This window comes from Caretta caretta, chromosome 6, assembly GCF_965140235.1.
Source record: "Caretta caretta isolate rCarCar2 chromosome 6, rCarCar1.hap1, whole genome shotgun sequence".
NCBI lineage: Eukaryota > Metazoa > Chordata > Testudines > Cheloniidae > Caretta > Caretta caretta.
Window position 1 is genome coordinate 39,369,104 of NC_134211.1, and position 21,549 is coordinate 39,390,652.

The 21,549-nt window shown below is 40.2% G+C and overlaps 1 protein-coding gene across 1 annotated transcript in view; it reads left to right on the plus strand.

The window, feature by feature from the left end:
- CCDC73 (coiled-coil domain containing 73) overlaps positions 1–21,549 on the plus strand; it is a 250,798-nt gene that overhangs the window by 189,875 nt on the left and 39,374 nt on the right. Inside the window, exons 14-16 of the mRNA XM_048852773.2 lie at positions 5,540–5,668; positions 6,035–6,094; positions 12,183–12,287. Coding sequence (XP_048708730.2) covers positions 5,540–5,668; positions 6,035–6,094; positions 12,183–12,287 — 294 coding nt within the window. The remainder of the gene's footprint in view (positions 1–5,539; positions 5,669–6,034; positions 6,095–12,182; positions 12,288–21,549) is intronic.

The window sequence follows — 21,549 nt, forward strand, 5'->3', positions numbered from 1 at the left end:
GATAAACCTTAAAATTCCAGAAATGTGTGAACGTAATAGTAAATTGGATTAGTTATTTTGGTTAAAGGAAAAACCCAGAACAATTTTATGAAATAATTATTAGGACTTTTTAATATGTGAGGGCAAGAAAATTGTACACTGCATCCAGCAACACAATCTTTCACTAAGATTTTTTTCCTCCAGGATTTATTCTTGAGCTTTAGGGGTATAAATTAAAAGAAAATGTTTTTATATAAGCAAAAAAAAAAAAAAGTCTCCTTTCCTCCTTTGACTACCATGACATGCTTTTATAAAGTGTCTTGGTTTTCTTGTAAACGTCTAATTGGACCTTCACTCTTCAAATGCTTCCTCCACATTTAACACTGGTGAGAGAACTACACTGCAAGTTAACCCTCTGCCTGTTGTTGTTCAAGCAGGAGCCTCATCACCTTCTTGCATATAGTGATGGAAGTGCCATATGCCACAATACAGGCAGGATGTTTACCCATTTTTTAAACAGTTTTACAAGTAGAAAACATCATATAAAATAATTGAGAGTAAGCTGAGTTCCTAAACAAAAAGGATTTGGAAAATTCACAGTAGTCATAGAATGTGGTGTGTCAAAGCTGTGTATATAAGAAATTGCTGTTCTGAGAAAAATATACTGAAATTCATGCCTGAGTTATTTTGTTACTTTTTAAAAAACCTCCCTGATCCCAAAAAACTCAGTAAGTTATTCGGTGTTTGCTGCTTTTTATCCAAACCTTTAAGAGGCTGTTTTCTTGATAATTTGTTATGTTTCTAGACAATTTTGGAGAATTCATCACAATTTCTAATTTTGACATTTCATCAAAATGTTGAAATTCAGTAAAAAAAAGAATTTTCAATAAAAAATGTTGCAAAAATTATATCCAAAATTTGATCGGCTCTGCCATTTAGCAGCTTGATTGCTTGTCCACCATTTCTGGTGAGCAAGCAAGTTATACAGTGGTTTACACTGCATTGCTGCTTTACAACTGTGTGGGAGGCTTCTCAGTTCTGACTACAGACTGGAAATATGGGTCATGTGAAAAGGGAGAGGTGTCAGGACTAAATCATAAATGTTCTGGGCCTGATTCATTTTGCTCATGGTCAGTTCGTGCCAGCCTAGCCAGTGCAAAGTGACCACAAAGTGAACCCCTTTGTAGAATAGCTCCACTGTAGTGTAGGGTGCATCTGCAGAAAACACAAAGCAGACGGGAACCCCCATCACAGTAAAGCATATTTGGAACAAGCTGGGATCAAGAAGGGGTGTATCCTGCACCCTGGCTATTACCAATAGCTACAAGGCCCAAAAGGGTTCTTACATCCAGGGTACAACTCACATGGCTGACCTAACTAGCATTGGGCTGATCTTGCCTGTGACGGCTCCAGGATCTGAGGGATACAAGTTGTCCATCCCCCTTAGTCCCTGAACCAGCCTCAGTGCTGGAGCAGGAATAAATTTACTACTCTATGTGCTCTACTCTCAGTGGGCTGTCAGCCATTTTCAAAGCCATTAGGAAGTTTAGCCCCAGATCAGGAGTAATTGCTCTCATAGAGTTGCTACTGATAGGAGTCTGAAGCTGGAGAATATAATTTAACTTGTACTCGTAGCCGTAAAAGTAAGTTACACCTCCAAGATTAAGAGAATGGCACATACAGATCCAGGACATTAGATTGGAGCTGTCCAATATGCAACTGTGGTGGCTCCTAAGTTAGATTGGCGCAAGTGTATGTGCCCCAAGCAAAGTGTATCTAATTGGTTTTTAGACAGACTATGTATGTTTGTTTGATTACCAAAATTTTTAGAACTGGCCTTGGGACATTGTGATTCTCTTAAAATGACTCATTCTACTACTTGTGGGAGGATATAGTCTTCTCCTGACCTGAACTCCTTTCAATTGCAGCCTTGTCTTAACAGGACTGTGGCATAGGTTTCATTCTCAATATTTTGTATTTTAGGATATTTGCTTTTAGCTATTACATTTGGCAGGTTTCATTTCAAGTATTTGGTAATGATTATTTATGAAATGCTTAAATTGAAACTTGGCAAAGATAACAGTTGAAAGAAACAAACCCTTAAAAATTATACTGAACAAAGCTTGAGGAATTCACCACAGAAGATAGTGGAGAGAGGACAACACAAAAGATTGGAGACAGGGCCACCAGCCAGTTCAAAGGGTCCAGTATCTCAGCTGCATCTCTTAGCTTTCCCATGCAGCAATAGAATGAAACTGACATAATTCATTGTCAGGTTCACTTTGGTTACAGGGTTCTGAATAGCAGTTCTGAAACCAACCAGTGTCTTGTTATGGTAGAAACCTCTAAGAAAGTTAAAAGAAAAAGCTGAAACACTAGAGCTCAGATACAGTAGACTTAGGAATCATAGAAATGTAGGGCTGGAAGAGACTTTGAGATGTCAGTCCAGCCTCCTGCACTGAAGCAGGACCAAATAAACTGAGACCATTCCTGACAGGTGTTTGTTTAGCCTGTGCTTAAAAATCTCCATTCATGAGGATTCCACAACCTCCTTTGGAAGCCTTACTTAACTACCCTTATAGTTAGAAAATTTTTCCTAATATTTAACCTAAATCTTCCTTGCTGCAGATTAAGCCAATTACTTCTTGTCCTACTTTAGTAGACATGAAAAACAATTGATCATTGTCCTCTTTATAATAGTCGTTAATATATTCGAAGACTGTCCTCAGGTTCTCCCTCAGTCTTCTTTTCTCAAGGCTAAACATACCAAGTTTTTTTTAACCTTTGTTCATACTGAGGGTTTTATTTAAACTTATCATTTTTGTTTGCTCTTTTCTGGACTGTCTTCAATTTATTTACATCTTTTCCTTAAAGTGCAGCACCCAGATTTGGACATAGTTCTCCAGCTGATGGCTCAGCAGTACTGAGTAGAGAAGGACACTTGCCACCCATGTCTAACATACGACATTCCTAGTAATACACCCCAGAATATTAGCCTTTTTCACAACTGCTTCACACTGCTGATTCACATTCAATTGTGATCCATTATAACACCCAGATCTACTACCACCTAGCCAGTTATTTCCCATTTTGTAGTTGGGTGTTTGATTTTTCCTTCCTAAGTGGTAGTACTTTGCACTAGTCTTTATTGAATTTCATCTTGTTGATTTCAGACCAATTCTCCAATTTGTCAAGGTTGTTTTGAATGCTAATCCTGTTCCCCAAAGTGCTTGTAACCTCTCCCAGCTTGGTGTCATCTGCACATTTTATAAGCATACTCTGCACTCCATTATCCAAGTCATTAATGAAAATATTGAATAGACCTGGACCCAGGATGGACTCCTGCAGGATCCCACTAGATACACCATCCCAATTTGACAATAAACCTTTGATAACTACTCTTTAAGTATGGTCTTTCAACCAGTTGTGTACTGTGTGAAAAGCCTTAATAAAATCAAGATATATCACATCTACTGCTTCTCCTCATCTACTAGGCCAGGAAGCCTATCCAAAAAGAAGATTGGGTTGGTTTGGTCTGATTTATTCTTGATAAACCCATGCTGGCTATTTCTTACAACCTGTAATTCTCTGGTGCTTACAACTGATTGTTTGGATGAAAACACTGCATCTGTTTACATTTGGTTCATATTTGGAACATTACCTTTGAAGCCATAAAGGCTAGAAACGTAATTATTTTTATTTCAAAACTTAAAATTCTTCATAAAGTGATGGCCTAGGCCCCTGCACTCACCACAGAAAGTTCTCTACTTGCCATTGGTGAGTGGGTTTGTCTCTAGATCTGACTATTAGTATTTTCTCTATCTACATGGTCAGATATACCAGATTTGCGGTATTGGTACAAAAGAAAATAAATATATATATTCCTCAGTTAGACCTCCCACTCCTCTACCTAACCTCCATGGCCACAATATAAATGTGCATAATAGATTTCTTTTTTGTTTTTACAGTGCAAGATATGAAGTAAGGACCAAACTGACTACTTTGTAGGATTCTTTTTGTGCATGGCAGTAAATCCTGAGTTTTAGAAAGCATGCAGTATCAGAGCCATAGACAGTATTTGCACTTGCTTATCCATTGGGCTTTATAGTACACAGAATCTAATAACTGTCTCCTATACAGATAGTGCATCCAAAAAATTGACATAGTACTCACTTCCTCAAAGTCAAACATCTCACACCCTCTTACATTTAATTTTGAAAATATGTTTTGTTACTTGTTGTATAGACCCTTTCAGTAAAAACTAACATAATGAGTATTATCTAATTTTTGTATGAAAAAACTGAAAATTTCCTAATCGGATTTTCAGATTATAAAATATCACATTTCTAAAGTAATACTATTCTCTTTCCTGTCTTCAAATTAAACAAACAATTATACTTTGTTTATGTAAGAGCACTGTAAGTTCACTTATGACTACAGAGTATTAAAGATAATAAAAAATGAATTAATTGAAAGTAATAGCTATAGACATATTCTTTCATATAACTCTATTTTCATGAATTTCACATGCAAGATAATCTTCATTTTTTCTTTTGCACTGGTATATGATTTTGTCCAGAACAGTTAAACCATTGTTTCTGTGATAAGATGGAATTCCAGTTTTGTAGAGAAAAGTTAAACAGACCAAACATAGTTGCTAGATAAAACTATTACCATTCTGAATGCTTGGTTCACAACTATGGCATCATGAAGAATTCTTGATACTATCTGTGAACAGCATTCATAACCTCTGCAGTTTGTCTGAGTAAACGTCAGAGTGCTCAAGGAGAGAGCGATATTAAACAGACTACCTTGCACCAGAAAGGGAGGGTGGGGGAGAAAAGGGCATAATATTTATGAGTCCAGGAACTATAAGTTGTAATTTAATGAGATCAAAGCATTTGCTGTTTATTTGCTGCACTAGCCGCTTTGGATAAACTAGTTAGAAAACAGATAATGTTTTTTTTAAAAAGTGCAGGATATTTAAAAGATTATAAAGGCTGTAAAATCAAAGGCATATTTTAAATGGAAAATCATGTTGTAAAGGTTTCTAATATTAAATTAATTTAGTGTTCTCTTGAGATTAAGTAATTAATGTTACAGAGAAAGCAAAGATCCCAAAAATTTATGGTCAGTTCCTGTTTTTGCCAGATATCCACTGCTCTTCCTTTTTTTCTGCTATTTCCCAGAAGTACCCAGACGTTGTCATTGGTGTACTAATGGGTACTTTACTCCTGTTGTATGGCTCAGCATAGGCGTTCCCTACCCATATCAACTATAATGTAACTCTAGTACTTTTGTAATAGGGAGAGGCAGTAGCAATATTTATACAACCCCTCATGGTAGATGACTTGATGCTTTCTTTTTTTTTTTTCACTGATAGTTAAAACATAAACAGTTATTACTATTCATTTAATGTATATTACTTAATTTCATTTATTTTGGTGTTTCTGTACTTTTTTAAAGAAAGGGCACAAGTCAGGATAGTCTAAAGATTTGTCTGTTTTGAGTTGCAATGCTGATACTGGATGAACTATTTATGCATGTTTCCTGTGTTAAGGAACTGAAGAAAGTAACTACAGACTTGATAAGATCCAAGGTCACATGTCAGTACAGGGTGGGAGAAGAAAACATCGATCTTACAGCAAAGGAACAGCAGTTACAAGAACTACAACAAAAAATCAGAATGGTATTCAAGAAGCTCTTAACATTTGTTGGCTAATGTTTCCTATTGCTCATTTAAAGAACACATCTGTAATGATTTCCAAGTGATGCATACATGTTCCTATACAGTTTTGTGAACTGAATATATTTAGTGACAATTATTTGATTTTAAATACTACATTTTCTAGGAAACTAACTAAATTATAAATGTAAGATATTTTAGTATTTATAAGATCAAATTTCTTTCAAGCACTAAATTTAATGAAATAGCTCTAGATAAGGATGAAAAATCAGTTTAATGTAATTTTATTAAAGAAAATATTATTAATATTAAAGATTGTTGCATAATATTTTCATACATTACTTAGTGTTCATTTTATATTTTGTTAAGGAAACAGAGATTAATAAAAAGCTCAGTGAAGAAAATGCACACATTAAAGAAGAGAAACAGGTGAGTGGTTAATGCAAATTTGCTGTTTAAAGTTGATTAATAATACTTGTGATCTAAAATATTTGGCTATTTAAGAAATATGTGCTAAACTCTTAAAATTAACAGTGTTCAGAATTTTACTTTTCAGAAGTAATTTAATGTTGATTTTAATAATAAAAACAGGATCTTACTGTTTTTATATCAGATCAATTAATAGGACAAAAATTCTTTTATTAATTTTGTTTTCCACATTATATTTCCAAGTCTTCATTTATTTATTTAACTTTCAGTCAAGAGAAACCTGGCATGCCAATGAAAATAATCTTCTACATATGTATTCAATAAAGATATGCAGTGAGGGTTGTAGAATACTTGTTCCCTCTTTCTGCACACTGGTACCCAACAAATTACTTGCATTTCACTAGTAGTCCATCGAGTGAAAATTGGGTCAAGCATCCAAATCATGTGTCAAGCATCCAAATAAACTACTCAAACACACACTGACTGTAATAGCAGTGTACTTCACTGCTTTGCAGGATATCTCATGTAAAAGTGATCTTTTCTTAGGTCATAAAAGACTCCCTCCCCATAGGTCATTAATACCAGGCATGTCAAAGAAGTGACGTACTTGTTCTCAGGGAGGGGAAAGAACAGAATACTGACCACTTTACCCATTAAAGGATGATCTAGCAGTACCATCACAGTTTCAGAAGACTGTATTTTGACTTTGTTTTTGAAGAATGCTTGACAGTAGAACTAGAAAACATAGGTAATGGATGCTGATTAGAGTTTAACTTAATGATTCTCACAGCCCTAAGTTGTACTAAAAATACGCCATAGAGTGATGCTTTCAATCTGGTGTATGCGTATGTTTGTATCATTTGAGAGTATGGTCACGTATTCCCATTTAAAAAAATAAATCCACTAAGAGCCTCCTGCCTCCAATCCAAAAAAAGCCACTATGGCTAAAAACTCATAAAAGAAGCAGGTAGAGACAAAAAGACATCTTTTTAAAAATTTGAAGTCAAATCCTACTCTGATAAATAAAAATCAACTCTGGCGAGCCAAGAGCAAAACTGTAATTAGGCAGGGCAAAAAAGATTTGAAGAGCACCTAGCAAAAGACAAACTAACAACAAATTTTTTTGCAAGTACATGAAAAGCAGGAAGCCTGTCAAACTCAGTGGCACCACTGGATGATCAACATGCTAAATGAGCACTCAAAGAAGACGAGGCCATTGCAGAGAAGTTAAATGAATTCTGTGCATCAGTCTATACTGCAGAGGATGTGAGGGAGATTCCCACATCTGAGCAATTCTTTTTAGGTAACAGATCTGAGGAACTCTCCCAGACTGAGGTGTCATTAGAGGAGGTTTTGGAACAAATTGAGGAATTAATCAGTAATAAGTAACCAGGACCAGATGGTATTAACCTAGGAGTTCTGAAGGAACTCTCATATGAAATTGCAGAACTACTAACCGTGGCATATAACCAGTTACTTAAGTCAGCCTCTGTACCAGTAGACTGGAAAATAGCTAATTCGACACCGATTTTTTTTTAAAGGTTCTAGAGGTGAACTTGGCAATTACAAACGGGTAAACCCAACTTCAGTACCAGGCAAATTGCTTGAAACTATAGTAAAGAACAGAATTATCAGACACTTAGATGGACATGATATGCTGGGGAAGAGTCAACATGTTGTGAAAGGAAATCATGCCTCATCAACCTGTTAGAACTCTGTGAGGGGGGTCAACAAACATGTGGACAACAAATATGATCTAGTGCATATAGTGTATTGGACTTTCAGTAAGCCTTTGACTAAGTCCCTCACCAAAGGCTCTTAAGCAAATTAAGCAGTCATGGGATAAGAGGGAAGGTCCTTTTATGGATCAGTAACTGGTTAAAAGACAGGAAACAGAGTAAGAATAAATGGTCAGTTTTCACAGTGGAGAGATAAATAGCAGGGACCCTCAAGGATATGTACTGGGACCATTGCTGTTCAACATTTTCATAAATGATCTGGAAAAAGGTGTAAACAGTGAGGTGGCAAAGTTTGCTCATGTTACTAACCTATTCAAACTAGATCCAAAGAGATCTCACAAAACTGGATGACCGGGCAACAAAATGACAGATGAAATTCAATGTTGGTAATACACCTTGAAAAACATAATCCCAAATATACATACAAAATGATGTAATCTAAATTAGCTGTTACCACTCAAGAATGAGATCTTGGATTCATTGTGAATAGTTCTCTGAAAACGTGTTCAATGTGCAGCAGCAGACAGAAAAGCTAAGAGAATGTTAGGAACCATTAGGAAAGGGAGGGATAAGAAGACAGAAAATATCATAATGACACTATATAAATAATGGTATGTCCACACCTGGAATATTGCATGCAGTTCTGGTTGCCCCATCTCAAAAAAGATATATTAGATGTGCAAAGGGGACAAAGAAGGGCAACAAAAATGATTATGGGTACGGAACAACTTCCATATGAGGAGAGATTAAAAAAGACTGGGTCTGTTCAGCTTGGAGAAGAGAAAACCAAGGAGAATATGATAGATGTCTTGAAATCATGAATGCCGTAGAGCAAGTAAATAAAGTGTTATTTACTTTTTCACATAACACATGAACCAGGCGTCACACAATTAAATCACTAGGCAGCAGGTTTTAAACAAATAAGGAAGTACTTCTTCTGCCAGGAGATGTTGTGAAGGCTGAAAGTATAACTGGTTTTATAAAAAAGAGTTAGATCAGTTCATGACTAGGTCCATTGATGGCTGGTAGCCAAGATGGTCAGGGATGCTCTGGGTGTCTCTAAACCTCTGACCACTAGAAGCTGGGCCTAGCTGACAGAGGGTGAATCACTCAATAAATTGTCCTGTTCTAGTCACTCCCTCTGAAGCATGTGGCACCCCGCCAGTGTTGGAAGACTAGATACTTGGCAAGGTGGACCATTGGTCTGACCCCATATGGCCATTCTTATGTTTGACAGTGCCCACTTGTTATGGAATGTTAAAATATTTTCAGTTTTTGCTTTTTGCTACTTATGTTTTGAATTGCTATTTTGTTTGTTTAGTTTTTGCTTATTTTGGAACAGATCTCAAAAGTAGGAGAAATCTTTCTTGATCACAGGATGAGATATATAGTTTTACTTCACACTTTCTCCAGGAACTTGTGTTAGAAATCCTGTTCATTGTATTCATATATACAGAGCTGACTTCAGTCAGCACTGGATGAGACATTAAGCATTATCTAGATTGTATGACAAACTATACTTTGTATAAGTGGAAAGGCAGTGTTGCCTAATTGACAGAGCACTGCAATGGACTAAGGAGCCCTGGATTCTTCTCCTGACTCTTCCACTGGCCTGCTGGGTGACTTTGGGTAACTCACGTCACCTCTCTGTGCCTCATTTTCCCCATCTATAAAATGGAGATGATATTGACCTTCCTTTTAAAGATCTTTGAGAACCATTGATGAAAAATTCTGTGTAAGAGCTAGGTGTTATATTTACAAATAGAGAGAACTTTTTTTTTTAAAGTAGCGTAGGATCTGATTTTCTTTCAGACCTCCACCTGGTCTCTAATTTTATGTGTACAGATGCTAGTACTTAAACATTTAGTTACCTGATTTTGCCTGGAAAAAGAGACTACCTACAGCATATGAAAGTCAGAAAACTTTCCCTTTGGAGGTAAAATAATGTATGAGTTTGGTCTTTTTCAATTCCATTCAACATTTAAGAATATTTTCTATCCAAAAATCAGTTATGTCACATATTGCATTTGTGCAAATCATTTACTAGTAGCTATTGGATTAGTGTTTAGGAGCATGTTCTGTAGGGATTTGTGTGTATATATATTGCTTGTTTAGGTCATTCTCTCTATCCTGGGACCTTCAGAAATGTGTCTTACATATTGTTTCATGTAAAGTGGCTTTTATTTTCTCCATCACATCAGCTTTCTCAGTTAGTTAGCAGGCTTTGTCAACAGAGTCACCATTTTATGTGTTTTATGAAGATACCGTGGTCTTTTTAAAATCAGTCTACATTCTTCAGGGTGATCATAGAATCATAGAATATCAGGGTTGGAAGGGACCTCAGGAGGTCATCTAGTCCAACCCCCTGCTCAAAGCAGGACCAATCCCCAATTAAATCATCCCAGCCAGGGCTTTGTCAAGCCTGACCTTGAAAACTTCTAAGGAAGGAGATTCCACCACCTCCCTAGGTAATGCATTCCAGTGTTTTACCACACTCCTACTGAAAAAGTTTTTCCTAATATCCAACCTAAATCTCCCCCCCGCAACTTGAGACCATTACTCCTTGTCCTGTCATCTGCTACCACTGAAAACAGTCTAGAGCCATCCTCTTTGGAACCCCCTTTCAGGTAGTTGAAAGCAGCTATCAAATCCCCCCTCATTCTTCTCTTCCATATACGAAACATCCCCAGTTCCCTCAGCCTCTCCTCATAAGTCATGTGTTCCAGTCCCCTAATCATTTTTGTTGCCCTCCGCTGGACTCTTTCCAATTTTTCCACATCCTTCCAGATCCCAGATTTACACCTTAATCAACCCGTTATTCGGGTGGTTCTCTTTTTCAGATCTTATTTTTCTTGAGATGCAGACATCCTTCAAAAGATACAGTCCTGCAGTCTTTAAATTCCATCATCCTGGAGAGCATTTCCTGCCGTTTAGAGTGTATTCCATTCAATAACACTGAGTTCTTCTTAAAAAGACAATCTCTCTCTGCAGGACAGGAGAAATGTTAAGACTCTAGGATTGTAGTATAATAGGAGCCCTTCAGGAGTAAGGTAGTGTACTGGGTTAGTGTACTGGCTTTTCACCTATGGAGATCTGGGTTCAAAATTTTGTCACAAAAAGAAATTAATTTGGTGGTTTCATCTTGTTTAACTATGGTGTAGATGTTCAGGCTGTAGCCTGGGTTCTAGGAGCCTGCAAGGTGGGAGGGCTCACGAGCCCAAATGTCTACACCGTAATTAAACAGCCCTGTGAGCCTGAGGCAGCTGGCAGAGATCAGCCGCAGGTGTCTAATTGCAGTGTAGCTATAACTTCTGTTCACCATGACACAAAAACACCACAAATTGGGCATAAGATTCTTAGGAGAATCCCAAAACTGGAAGAGCAGCAGGGATATTGCAAGTCAGAACTGTAGTTTGCATTAGTAAGCTGGGGAAGAAATTTACACACTATTACATGGCACTTAAGTGAGAGCTGCTAGTCCCTCACCATCATGAATATTAAATCCTTAAGAGCCACACTTTGAACCCTATATAGTGGTGAGTAGTTATTCTTGGGAATTCCTGTGAAGTCAATGGAATATTTGTGTGAGTAACTGCTTACCACTGTCAGTAAGGGATTCAAATCTGGCCCTAAATTCATCTCAAAATTTAAAAATGTGTGTGTTATTTTTAGTTCCAATGGGCCCATCATTGTAGCATCCTGGGGGGATATACCCTAGAAAGATCAGATTCTAGCTGCAAAGTCTGATAAATCTGAACTGTATCACAACATTTTGATGTTCATGTCATAATACACCATTACTGTATGTAAATTCCAGCCCAGTAGACTCTACATTCAGAAGATGGAGAACAGTTTTCAGGGTCATCCATTTGTGAAAGTGGTTGTCTGTTTCCCCTGGGGTCTTCCAAACTGGCAGTGTGATATATTGCTGTAACATTACTCTGCCAAATGTGCTGAACTCAAAACTGAAGAGGCACAATGAATTTGGCTCATTTAAACATGTCTTGTTCAGATGGGCCCAAAACTGTTACTGAACTGTACATCAGGTGGTATCATATAAGAAAATACCTCGAGAAGAACATTATTATTATATTGTTCCACAGAAAAAGGGCACAGAGGAGTGGAGTTGCTCTTCCGTCTTCCATCAACCCCCTCCCAAAACTGATTATACTGATAATTTAAAAAGAGAAATAGTGATATTAATGTAAATTATGTAATTTATTAATTGAGGAAAGAACACATTTGTTAATCAAAAATAAAGTATTTGTAAAAGATCCATTATTATCTTTATGTTCAAACTTCACAAACTAAACAGATTTAATATACCATGATTTGTTTATTTTCATAAGGAGATTATCAGTTCTCTACAACATATGCAGCAGCTGCTTCAGCGACTGACCCAAACAAATGTCAGGATGGAAAGTGAATTGAATACACTGAAAGAAGAATATCAGGTCAGATTTTTCTTGATTATACAATCTACTACTACCTGCTGTATACTTTTGAAGAGTGTAGGGCTGTTAAAGACATCAGATTGCTTTTCAGAGCTTTTGACCTCCTATCCTCTGGTCCCTCAGCTCCTTAACTGTCAGTATGAACCTTGAAACACACCATATAGTTCCTATTCCCTAAATTCCTCAACAAAAAAGATGGCTGCCAATTTTCACCAATTTGTTTCTGGAGGAAAAAGCAAATCTTAGTTACCCTCAAGACTGTTGTTTTAGTTAAGTGATTTTTTTTTTTAAGATGTGTTGGTTTTTCTTAGAAAGTTGAAACTCTGAAAATCAAAGGGGCAAGATCCTGTCCTCAATTCAAGATCCTGTCCTCAATTTCAGCAGGGCAAAAGGGCTGGCATAACAACATCCGAAGCATAGTGCCACCTTCCCTCACTGTCCATGGCATAGGCTGCATGTTAAAAGTGGTGAAGGGGCAGATCAGGGTATGCTGAATTTGACAGAATTAAACCACCTTCAATGAGTGGCGGTAGCTGTGTCAACAGGAGAGCTCTCTCCCATCAGCGTAGAGCGGCTACACAAGTGATCTTATAGCAGCGGAGCTGTGCCGTTGTAAGGTCTCTAGTGTTGACATAGCCTATCTATCTAAAGGTATTTAGAACCATTTACACACATAAAGGGGATTGTACAGTGAACAAAAAGCTCAGATATTCCTAACTTCCTAATTTCCAACTTGTAGCAGAAGAAGATCTCAAATCAAAGACACACCTGAATTGGAGCACTCATAGGGACACCACTGAAAGAAGAAGAAGAAATAATAATACATTTCTGTTTGAACTGTGAAAGTGAATCTAGCTCCCAATCAGTATATGTATCTACTAAAAACACAAAACCCCACAACTTTCAAAACTGGAACTAATTGATATCCTACTTGAAAGTCTCAGCAAAGAGGCTAAGGAGTGACTGGAGCTTAAAATATCCCCTCACCCTGTGCACACTACCACTGATGCCAGCGGAATTTATGTTGGTCAGAGGTGTGTTTTTTCACACCCCTCAGCAACATAAGTTTTGCCAAAATAAGTGATAGTGTAGACATGGCCTTAGTCATCAGTTTTCCATAATGTTTCCTTTTTTAAAAAAAAACACACACACAAAATCCTTATTTTCTGTGTGAGATTTCCTGCTACTAAGTCAATCCCTTAGAGTAGAACAAAAGTCTCCAGGGTTTAATAACTGTCCATCTTGTAAGGCAGTGATGCTCATTGTGCTTTGGTGAGAGGCAAATGGCATATCTCTCAGGAATGTGCAAGTCCTTCTCAGGCAGAACACAGAACATAAGAGACTTGCTTGAATTTATTTTTGCTGGAGAGATTTGTACATCCCTCTTCATGTCCTGGAGTGGCTGGGAATGAAAACTCTTAGCAGTCCTCTTCAAAATGTACTGCTGTCAGCTCTGTAGCTCATTGCTCTGAGGGTCACATCTCTAAGAAAGTCTCTTCTTCAACTGGTAAAACTTCTGAGGTCAGGGAAAGAAAGGAGCACCAATCCTCTAAGGGGCATAAATCCAGGTCACCATCAACATGTCCTAGCTCAAAGAGGCAGAATTCCTCTTGCTCTGCCACAGAATAGGGTAGCTCAGGGCATAGGTAGGGTCCATTTGTCACTGATGCAGCACTGGTTATTTTATGCCAGTTACAGCTGTTGCAGAATGTCATTGTGTGGCTACCAACAGGACAGATGCGACTTTGTCTGTACAAAGTGCAAGGTGGTCTCCATACTGGAAGAGAAGGTTCAAGGTCTGGAGCAACAGGTATCAACCCTGCGTTGCATAAGAGAAACTGAAGATGTCCTGGACGGATGTCGGGATAGGCTTCTACGGGCACAAGGTTCTGAAGATTCAGAGCAGGCTGCACATCGGGGACAGAAGGATGGTGAAGAAATTTGGCATCATGTGACCTCCAGAAGAAAAAAGGGGAACATCCATGTACCAGCAGGGCAGATACAGGTAAGTAACCGTTTTCATGTTCTCGCCACCGGTAATAATGCAGAGAGTGGACCAGATGATACGTCTGAGGGAAGGGAGCAGAAGGAGACTTCACCAATTGGAAAACATGAGATGCACTGTCCTAGGGTTGGGGGTTCCACGACCACCGCTCCCAAGAGAAGGAGGCGGGTGGAGGTGGTCAGGGACTCTCTCCTCAGGGGGACTGAGTCATCTATCTGCCGCCCCGACTGGGAAAACCAAGAAGTCTGCTGCTTGCCAGGAGCTAAGATTCGCGATGTGACGGAGAGACTGCCGAGACTCATCAAGCCCTCAGATCGCTACCCCTTTCTGCTTCTTCACATGGGCACCAATGATACTGCTAACAATGACCTTGAGCGGATCACTGCGGACTACGTGGCTCTGGGAAGAAGGATAAAGGAGTTTGAGGTGCAAGTGGTGTTCTCGTCCATCCTCCCCGTGGAAGGAAAAGGCCTGGGTAGAGACCGTCGAATCGTGGAAGTCAACGAATTCCTACGCAGGTGGTGTCGGAGAGAAGGCTTTGGATTCTTTGACCATAGGATGGTGTTCCAAGAAGGAGTGCTAGGCAGAGACGGGCTCCACCTAACGAAGAGAGGGAAGAGCATCTTCGCAAGCAGGCTGGCTAACCTAGTGAGGAGGGCTTTAAACTCGGTTCACTGGGGGAAGGAGACCAAAGCCCTGAGGTAAGTGGGGAAGTGAGATACCGGGAGGAGGCACAAGCAGGAGAGCGTGAGAGGGGAGGGCTCCTGCCTCATACTGAGAAAGAGGCGCGATCAGCAGGTTACCACAAGTGCCTATATACAAATGCACGGAAGCCTGGGAAACAAGCAGGGAGAACTGGAAGTCTTGGCACAGTCAAGGAATTATGATGTGATTGGAATAACAGAGACTTGGTGGGATAACTCACATGACTGAAGTACTGTCATGGATGGATATAAGCTGTTCAGGAAGGACAGGCAGGGCAGAAAAGGTGGGGGAATTGCAGTGTATGTAAGAGAACAGTATGACTGCTCAGAGCTCAAGTATGAAACTGCAGAAAAACCTGAGAGTCTCTGGATTAAGTTTAGAAGTGTGAGCAACAAGGGTGATGTCATGGTGGGAGTCTACTATAGACCACCAGACCAGGGGGATGAGGTGGACGAGGCTTTCTTCCGGCAACTCGTAGAAGTTACTAGATCGCAGGCCCTGGTTCTCATGGGAGACTTCAATCACCCTGATATCTGCTGGGAGAGCAATACAGCAGACCACAGGCAATCCAGGAAGTTTTTGGAAAATGTAGGGGACAATTTCCTGGTGCAAGTGCTGGAGGAACCAACTAGGGGCAGAGCTCTTCTTGACCTGCTGCTCACAAACCAGAAAGAATTAGTAGGGGAAGCAAAAGTGGATGGGAACCTGGGAGGCAGTGACCATGAAATGGTCGAGTTCAGGATCCTAACACAAGGAAGAAAGGAGAGCAGCAGAATACAGACCCTGGACTTCAGAAAAGCAGACTTTGACTCCCTCAGGGAACTGATGGGCAAGATCCCCTGGGAGAATAACATGAGGGGGAAAGGAGTCCAGGAGAGCTGGCTGTATTTTAAAGAATCCTTATTGAGGTTACAGGGACAAACCATCTCAATGTGTAGAAAGAATAGTAAATATGGCAGGCGACCAGCTTGGCTTAACAGTGAAATCCTTGCTGCTCTTAAATACAAAAAAGAAGCTTACAAGAAGTGGAAGGTTGGACAAATGACCAGGGAAGAGTATAAAAATATTGCTCAGGCATGCAGGAGTGAAATCAGGAAGGCCAAATCACACCTGGAGTTGCAGCTATCAAGAGATGTTAAGAGTAACAAGAAGGGTTTCTTCAGGTATGTTAGCAACAAGAAGAAAGTCAAGGAAAGTGTGGGCCCCTTACTGAATGAGGGAGGCAACCTCGTGACAGAGGATGTGGAAAAAGCTAACGTACTCAATGCTTTTTTTGCCTCTGTCTTCACGAACAAGGTCAGCTCCCAGACTACTGCACTGGGCAGCGCAGCATGGGGAAGAGGTGACCAGCCCTCTTGGAGAAAGAAGTGGTTTGGGACTATTTAGAAAAGCTGGACGAGCACAAGTCCATGGGGCCAGATGCGTTGCATCGAGAGTGCTAAAGGAGTTGGTGGATGTGATTGCAGAGCCATTGGTCATTATCTTTGAAAACTCATGGCGATCGGGGGAGGTCCCAGATGACTGGAAAAAGGATAATGTAGTGCCCATCTTTAAAAAAGGGAAGGAGGAGGATCCTGGGAACTACAGGCCAGTCAGCCTCAGTCCCTGGAAAAATCATGGAGCAGGTCCCCAAGGAATCAATTCTGAAGCACTTAGAGGAGAGGAAAGTGATCAGGAACAGTCAGCATGGATTCACCAAGGGCAAGTCATGCCTGACTAATCTAATTGCCTTCTATGATGAGATAACTGGCTCTGTGGATGAAGGGAAAGCAGTGGACGTGTTGTTCCTTGACTTTAGCAAAGCTTTTGACACGGTCTCCCACAGTATTCTTGCCAGCATTAAAGAAGGATGGGCTGGATGAATGGACTATAAGGTGGCTAGAAAGCTGGCTAGATTGTTGGGCTCAACGGGTAGTGATCAATGGCTCCACGTCTAGTTGGCAGCCGGTATCAAGTGGAGTGCCCCAGGGGTCAGTCCTGGGGCCGGTTTTGTTCAATATCTTCATAAATGATCTGGAGGATGGTGTGGATTGCACCCTCAGCAAGTTTGCAGATGACACTAAACTGGGAGGAGTGGTAGATACACTGGAGGGTAGGGATAGGATACAGAGAAGTTCCCTAGAAGTTTTTAAGGTCAGGCTTGACAAAGCCCTGGCTGGGATGATTTAGTCGGGATCGGTCCTGCTGTGAGCAGGGGGTTGGACTAGATGACCTCCTGAGGTCCCTTCCAACCCTGATATTCTATGATTCTAACTGAGCGCTCCCTTATGGCCTTAGTGTGGCCTTGCAAATGACTCCTGCCTCAGTTTCCTCCTTCCACAGGCTTCTTCAGTAACTCACCAACCCTTTTCTCCATTCACACTGTCAGGGTTTCCTCCCTACTCTGAACTCTGAGGTACAGATGTGGGGACCCGAATGAAAGACCCCCTAAGTTTATTTCTACCAGCTTAGGTTAAAACTTTCCCAAGGCACAAATCCCTTCTTGTCCTTGGACGGTATTCGCTGCCACCATCAAGTGAGTTAGACAAAGATTCAAGGAAAAGAACCACTTTGAGTTCCTATTCCCCAAAATATTCCCCCCAAGCCCCTTCACCCTCTTTCCTGGGGAGGCTTGAGAATAATATCCTTACCAATTGGTACAGATGAGCACAGACCAAATCCCTGTTTTTTTAGGAAACTAAAACCAATCAGATTCTTAAAAAAAAACAAACCCAGAACTTTATTATAAAGAAAAAAAAGTAAAAGAAGCACCTCTGTAAAATCAGGATGGAAGGTAATTTTACAGGATAATCAGATTCAAAACACAGAAGATTCCCCTCTAGGCAAAACTTTAAAGTTACAAAAAACAGGGATAAACCTCCTTCTAAGCATAGGGAAAATTCACAAGCTAAAACAATAGATAATCTTACGCATTTCCTTGCTATTACTTACTATTTCTGTAAATTTAGATGTATCATTCAGTAGGAGCTGGATTACATGCTTGGTCTCTCTCTTTGTCTCCAGAGAGAACACACACACAGCACAAAAAGCAAAGCCTTCCCCCCGCCATTTGAAAGTATCTTCTTTCCCCATTGGTCCTTCTGGTCAGGTGCCAACTAGGTTAATTGAGCTGATTAACCCCTTACAGGTAAGGGGATTCTGTACCTCTGGCCACAAGGAATTTTATATTACTGCATACATAAAGGTTGTTACCCTTCCCTTTATATTTATGACACACACTCTCTCTTGGATTGTAATATATTAAAATTTAACAAACATTCAAAGTAAAGTTCTTAGTCCATCCTCAAGTTCATCCATTTACACCTTATCAGGTCACTGCCAAGCATTTCCTGCCTGTACTCTCCTCAAGTCCTATGCTTCAACTCAGAAAGCTGCAGGGCTGGCTGAGCTTGGTGTACTCCTTGATTTGTCATTCATTGGATATGGTGGTTTGAGGGCTAACATCATTCTTAGACTGTTTGGACTGGTGGATAGACCAATCCAGTATGTGTACGGGAGTTCAGTTTGCTCCCTATCAACTGACTTTGAGTTTGGTTATGGATGCTTCTGCACTAGCTTGGGGGGCCCACCTGAGATCTCAGTAGATTCAAAGGCTCAGGTCTAGCCAGGATTTAGCTCTCCATATAATGCAAGAGTTGAAAGTCATTCATCTAGCTTGCCACACTTTCCTTCCCTATATCAAGGGAAGGAATTTACTAGTACTTATGGTCAACATGCAGATATGTTCTGTTTGAACAGAGAGGGGCCAGATCAACACTTCTTTCCCAAGAGGCAATGCTGCTTTGGGACTTCTGTGAAACCAACTCAATCCATCTCAAAGCCTCCCACCTTCTCGGTGCCAGAACAATCTGGCAGACCTACTGAACAGGTTTTTCACTAGTCACTGCGAGTGGTCTCTGCCGAGATATGGTCAGATTCCATTTCCAACTGTGTGCAACCTGCATCAACAGGACGCGTAATCCATTTTGTTCTCTAGCACGGTCTCTGATGGACACTTTCCTATTTCTCTGAAAATACAAAACCATGTACACATATCCTCTGGTTCCGCTCCTTCACAGAGTGTTGTTAAAATCAAGCAGAACCATGCTTGAGTGATACACATAGTATTGCTTTTCCACTGATGAGCCTCTCAACTAGGGCTCCATTGACACTACAAGACAACCCAGAGCTGATATCACAAGACCACAGTCATCTCCATTCCATCCAGGAGGTCCTTTATACAGCCTGGATGCTCCATGATTAACACCTCAGGAGGAAATCTGTTCAAAGGAGTTACAAAACATCATCTTGAATAGTAGGAAGCCTTAGAGTAGGTAGTTTGATCTGTTGAAATGGAAGAGAGTCTCTGTCTGGTCCACAATAAGGGCTTTCCAATACAACATGGACTAGTGCTGGACTATTTATTATACCTGAAACAGCAAAGTCTTGACATTAGTTCTGCCAGGGTTCACCTAACAGCTAACTTGGCTTTCAACCTCCTGGATTTACATAGGACTGGAGAAAACAGAGCGATTATCTATCAGGATTTTGAAGGGTCTGTACCGGTTATATCCCCAAGTAGAGGATCCTATTCCCCTTGTGATTTAAACTTAGTACTAGCAAAACTAATGGGTTCTCCCTTTGTACTGCTGACTACCTGTTCATTGTTCCATCTTTCAATGAAGATAGCCTTTTTGGTGGCAATTACCTCAACAAGAAAAGTAGGTGGATTGAGTGCTCTGATATCTGAAACACCATATGTAGTCTTCTACAAGGACAAGGTATGCCTATGCCCTCATCCAAAGTTTTTCACCAAAATGGTTTCTCACTTCCACATCAGTCAGGCAATATGTTTACGAATTTTCTTCCTAGGCTTCATGCTCATATGCATGAGGAGAGACTCTATATGTTGGATGTTAGCAGAGCATTTTACTTGACAGGAGTAAATCATTTAGCTCATCCTCGCAATTGTTCATGGAAGTTGCAGATAGGATGAAGGACCCTCCAATCTCTTCTCAAAGAATTCCATCATGGATCTCCTCCTGTATACGATTGTGCTATGACATGGCCAATATAACTCCATTGAACAGGATGTTAGCAACTCTAACCAGAGCAAATGCAACTTCTGCAGCTTTTCTAGCTCAAGTACTTATTTTGGACATTTGTAGAACTGCAACTTGGTCTTCATTTTGCATACTGTTGTTTCTCATTATGCCATCTTTCAACAGTCTAGACATGATGCCAGATTTGGAATGTAGTCCTTTAATCATTCAGGTAGACTCTGATCCTACCTCCAGATTGAAGTGCTTGAGAGTCATCTGAAGTGGAATGGACATGGGCAATCACTTGCAGAAGAAAAACTGCTACTAACCTGTAATTATTATTCTTCGATTTGCATTGCACGTCTAATCCATGTCTCACCCTCCCTCCTCTGTATATTGGAGTCTGTCTAGTAAGGGGGAACAGAGAGGGGTCGAGGGTAGATCAGCCCTTTATACTATTATGCGACAGCAGAGGAGGCATGTGCCACCCCTATGAGTACCCCAAGGGAAAAATCTGATGCTAGTGAACTGGTGTGCACAGACCTAAAGTGGAATGGATACGTGCAACACATCTCAAAGAACAACGCTTAGCGCTCAGGGCCATTTGCTGGACTTGCGCAGCATTCCTTCCACTTCTGAAAAGGTTAACCATTCAGATTATGACAGACACCACCATGGAGATATTTTATATCAACAGGCAAGGGGAAGCAAGATCCACCCCCTTTGTCAAGAAGCTGTGCGTCTATAGAATTTCTGCATTTGACATTAAATTACCCTAAAAGCCCTTCACTTACAAGGCTTGCAGAATGTTCTGGAAAACCACCTGAGGAAGCAGTCTGGAAGTAACTGCATGTGATCAGTAAAAGATACCATCATACAGGATATCTTCACCAGATAGGGAGATCTGTTTGCAATGAAAGAGAACAAGAAATGTCTGAGATTCTGCTCCGGAGGAGTCAGGGCCAGGGTTCTCTGTCAGATGTTTTGCTGATCCCCAGGGCTCTAGACTAATATATGCGTACCCTCCAATCCCATTAGTTGGAAGAATCATCAGGAAATTCAGACAGGAATCAGCCCGATGATCATACTGGCACTGGTTTTGCTAAGGCAGGTCGGAGTCTCAGACTTGATGAATCTCTCCAATTAACCTCCAGTCCAACTACCTCTCCAGCCAGATGTAATCTCCCAGACAGAGGGGCAAATCCTCCATCTTGAGCCAACCTTTCTGAACCTCACTGCTTGGATGCTGGCTGGTCAACAGCAGTGGAAGGGAGCATCTCTTTATGGGTCCAGACTATACTTAACTACAGTAGAAAGGCAAATGGAAGAGATTTATTATCTGGGCCCAGCAACATCAATTATCTCCAACTGATACTCAGATACCTGCTATACTAGACTACCTCTTGTCCTGGAAGAATTCAAGACTGTCTGTGATCTCTTTAAGGGTACACTGACAGCCATTTCAATTCACCAGCCTTCTATTCCAAATCATTCAATATTCTGACACCTTACAGTAGCTAGAATCCTGAAA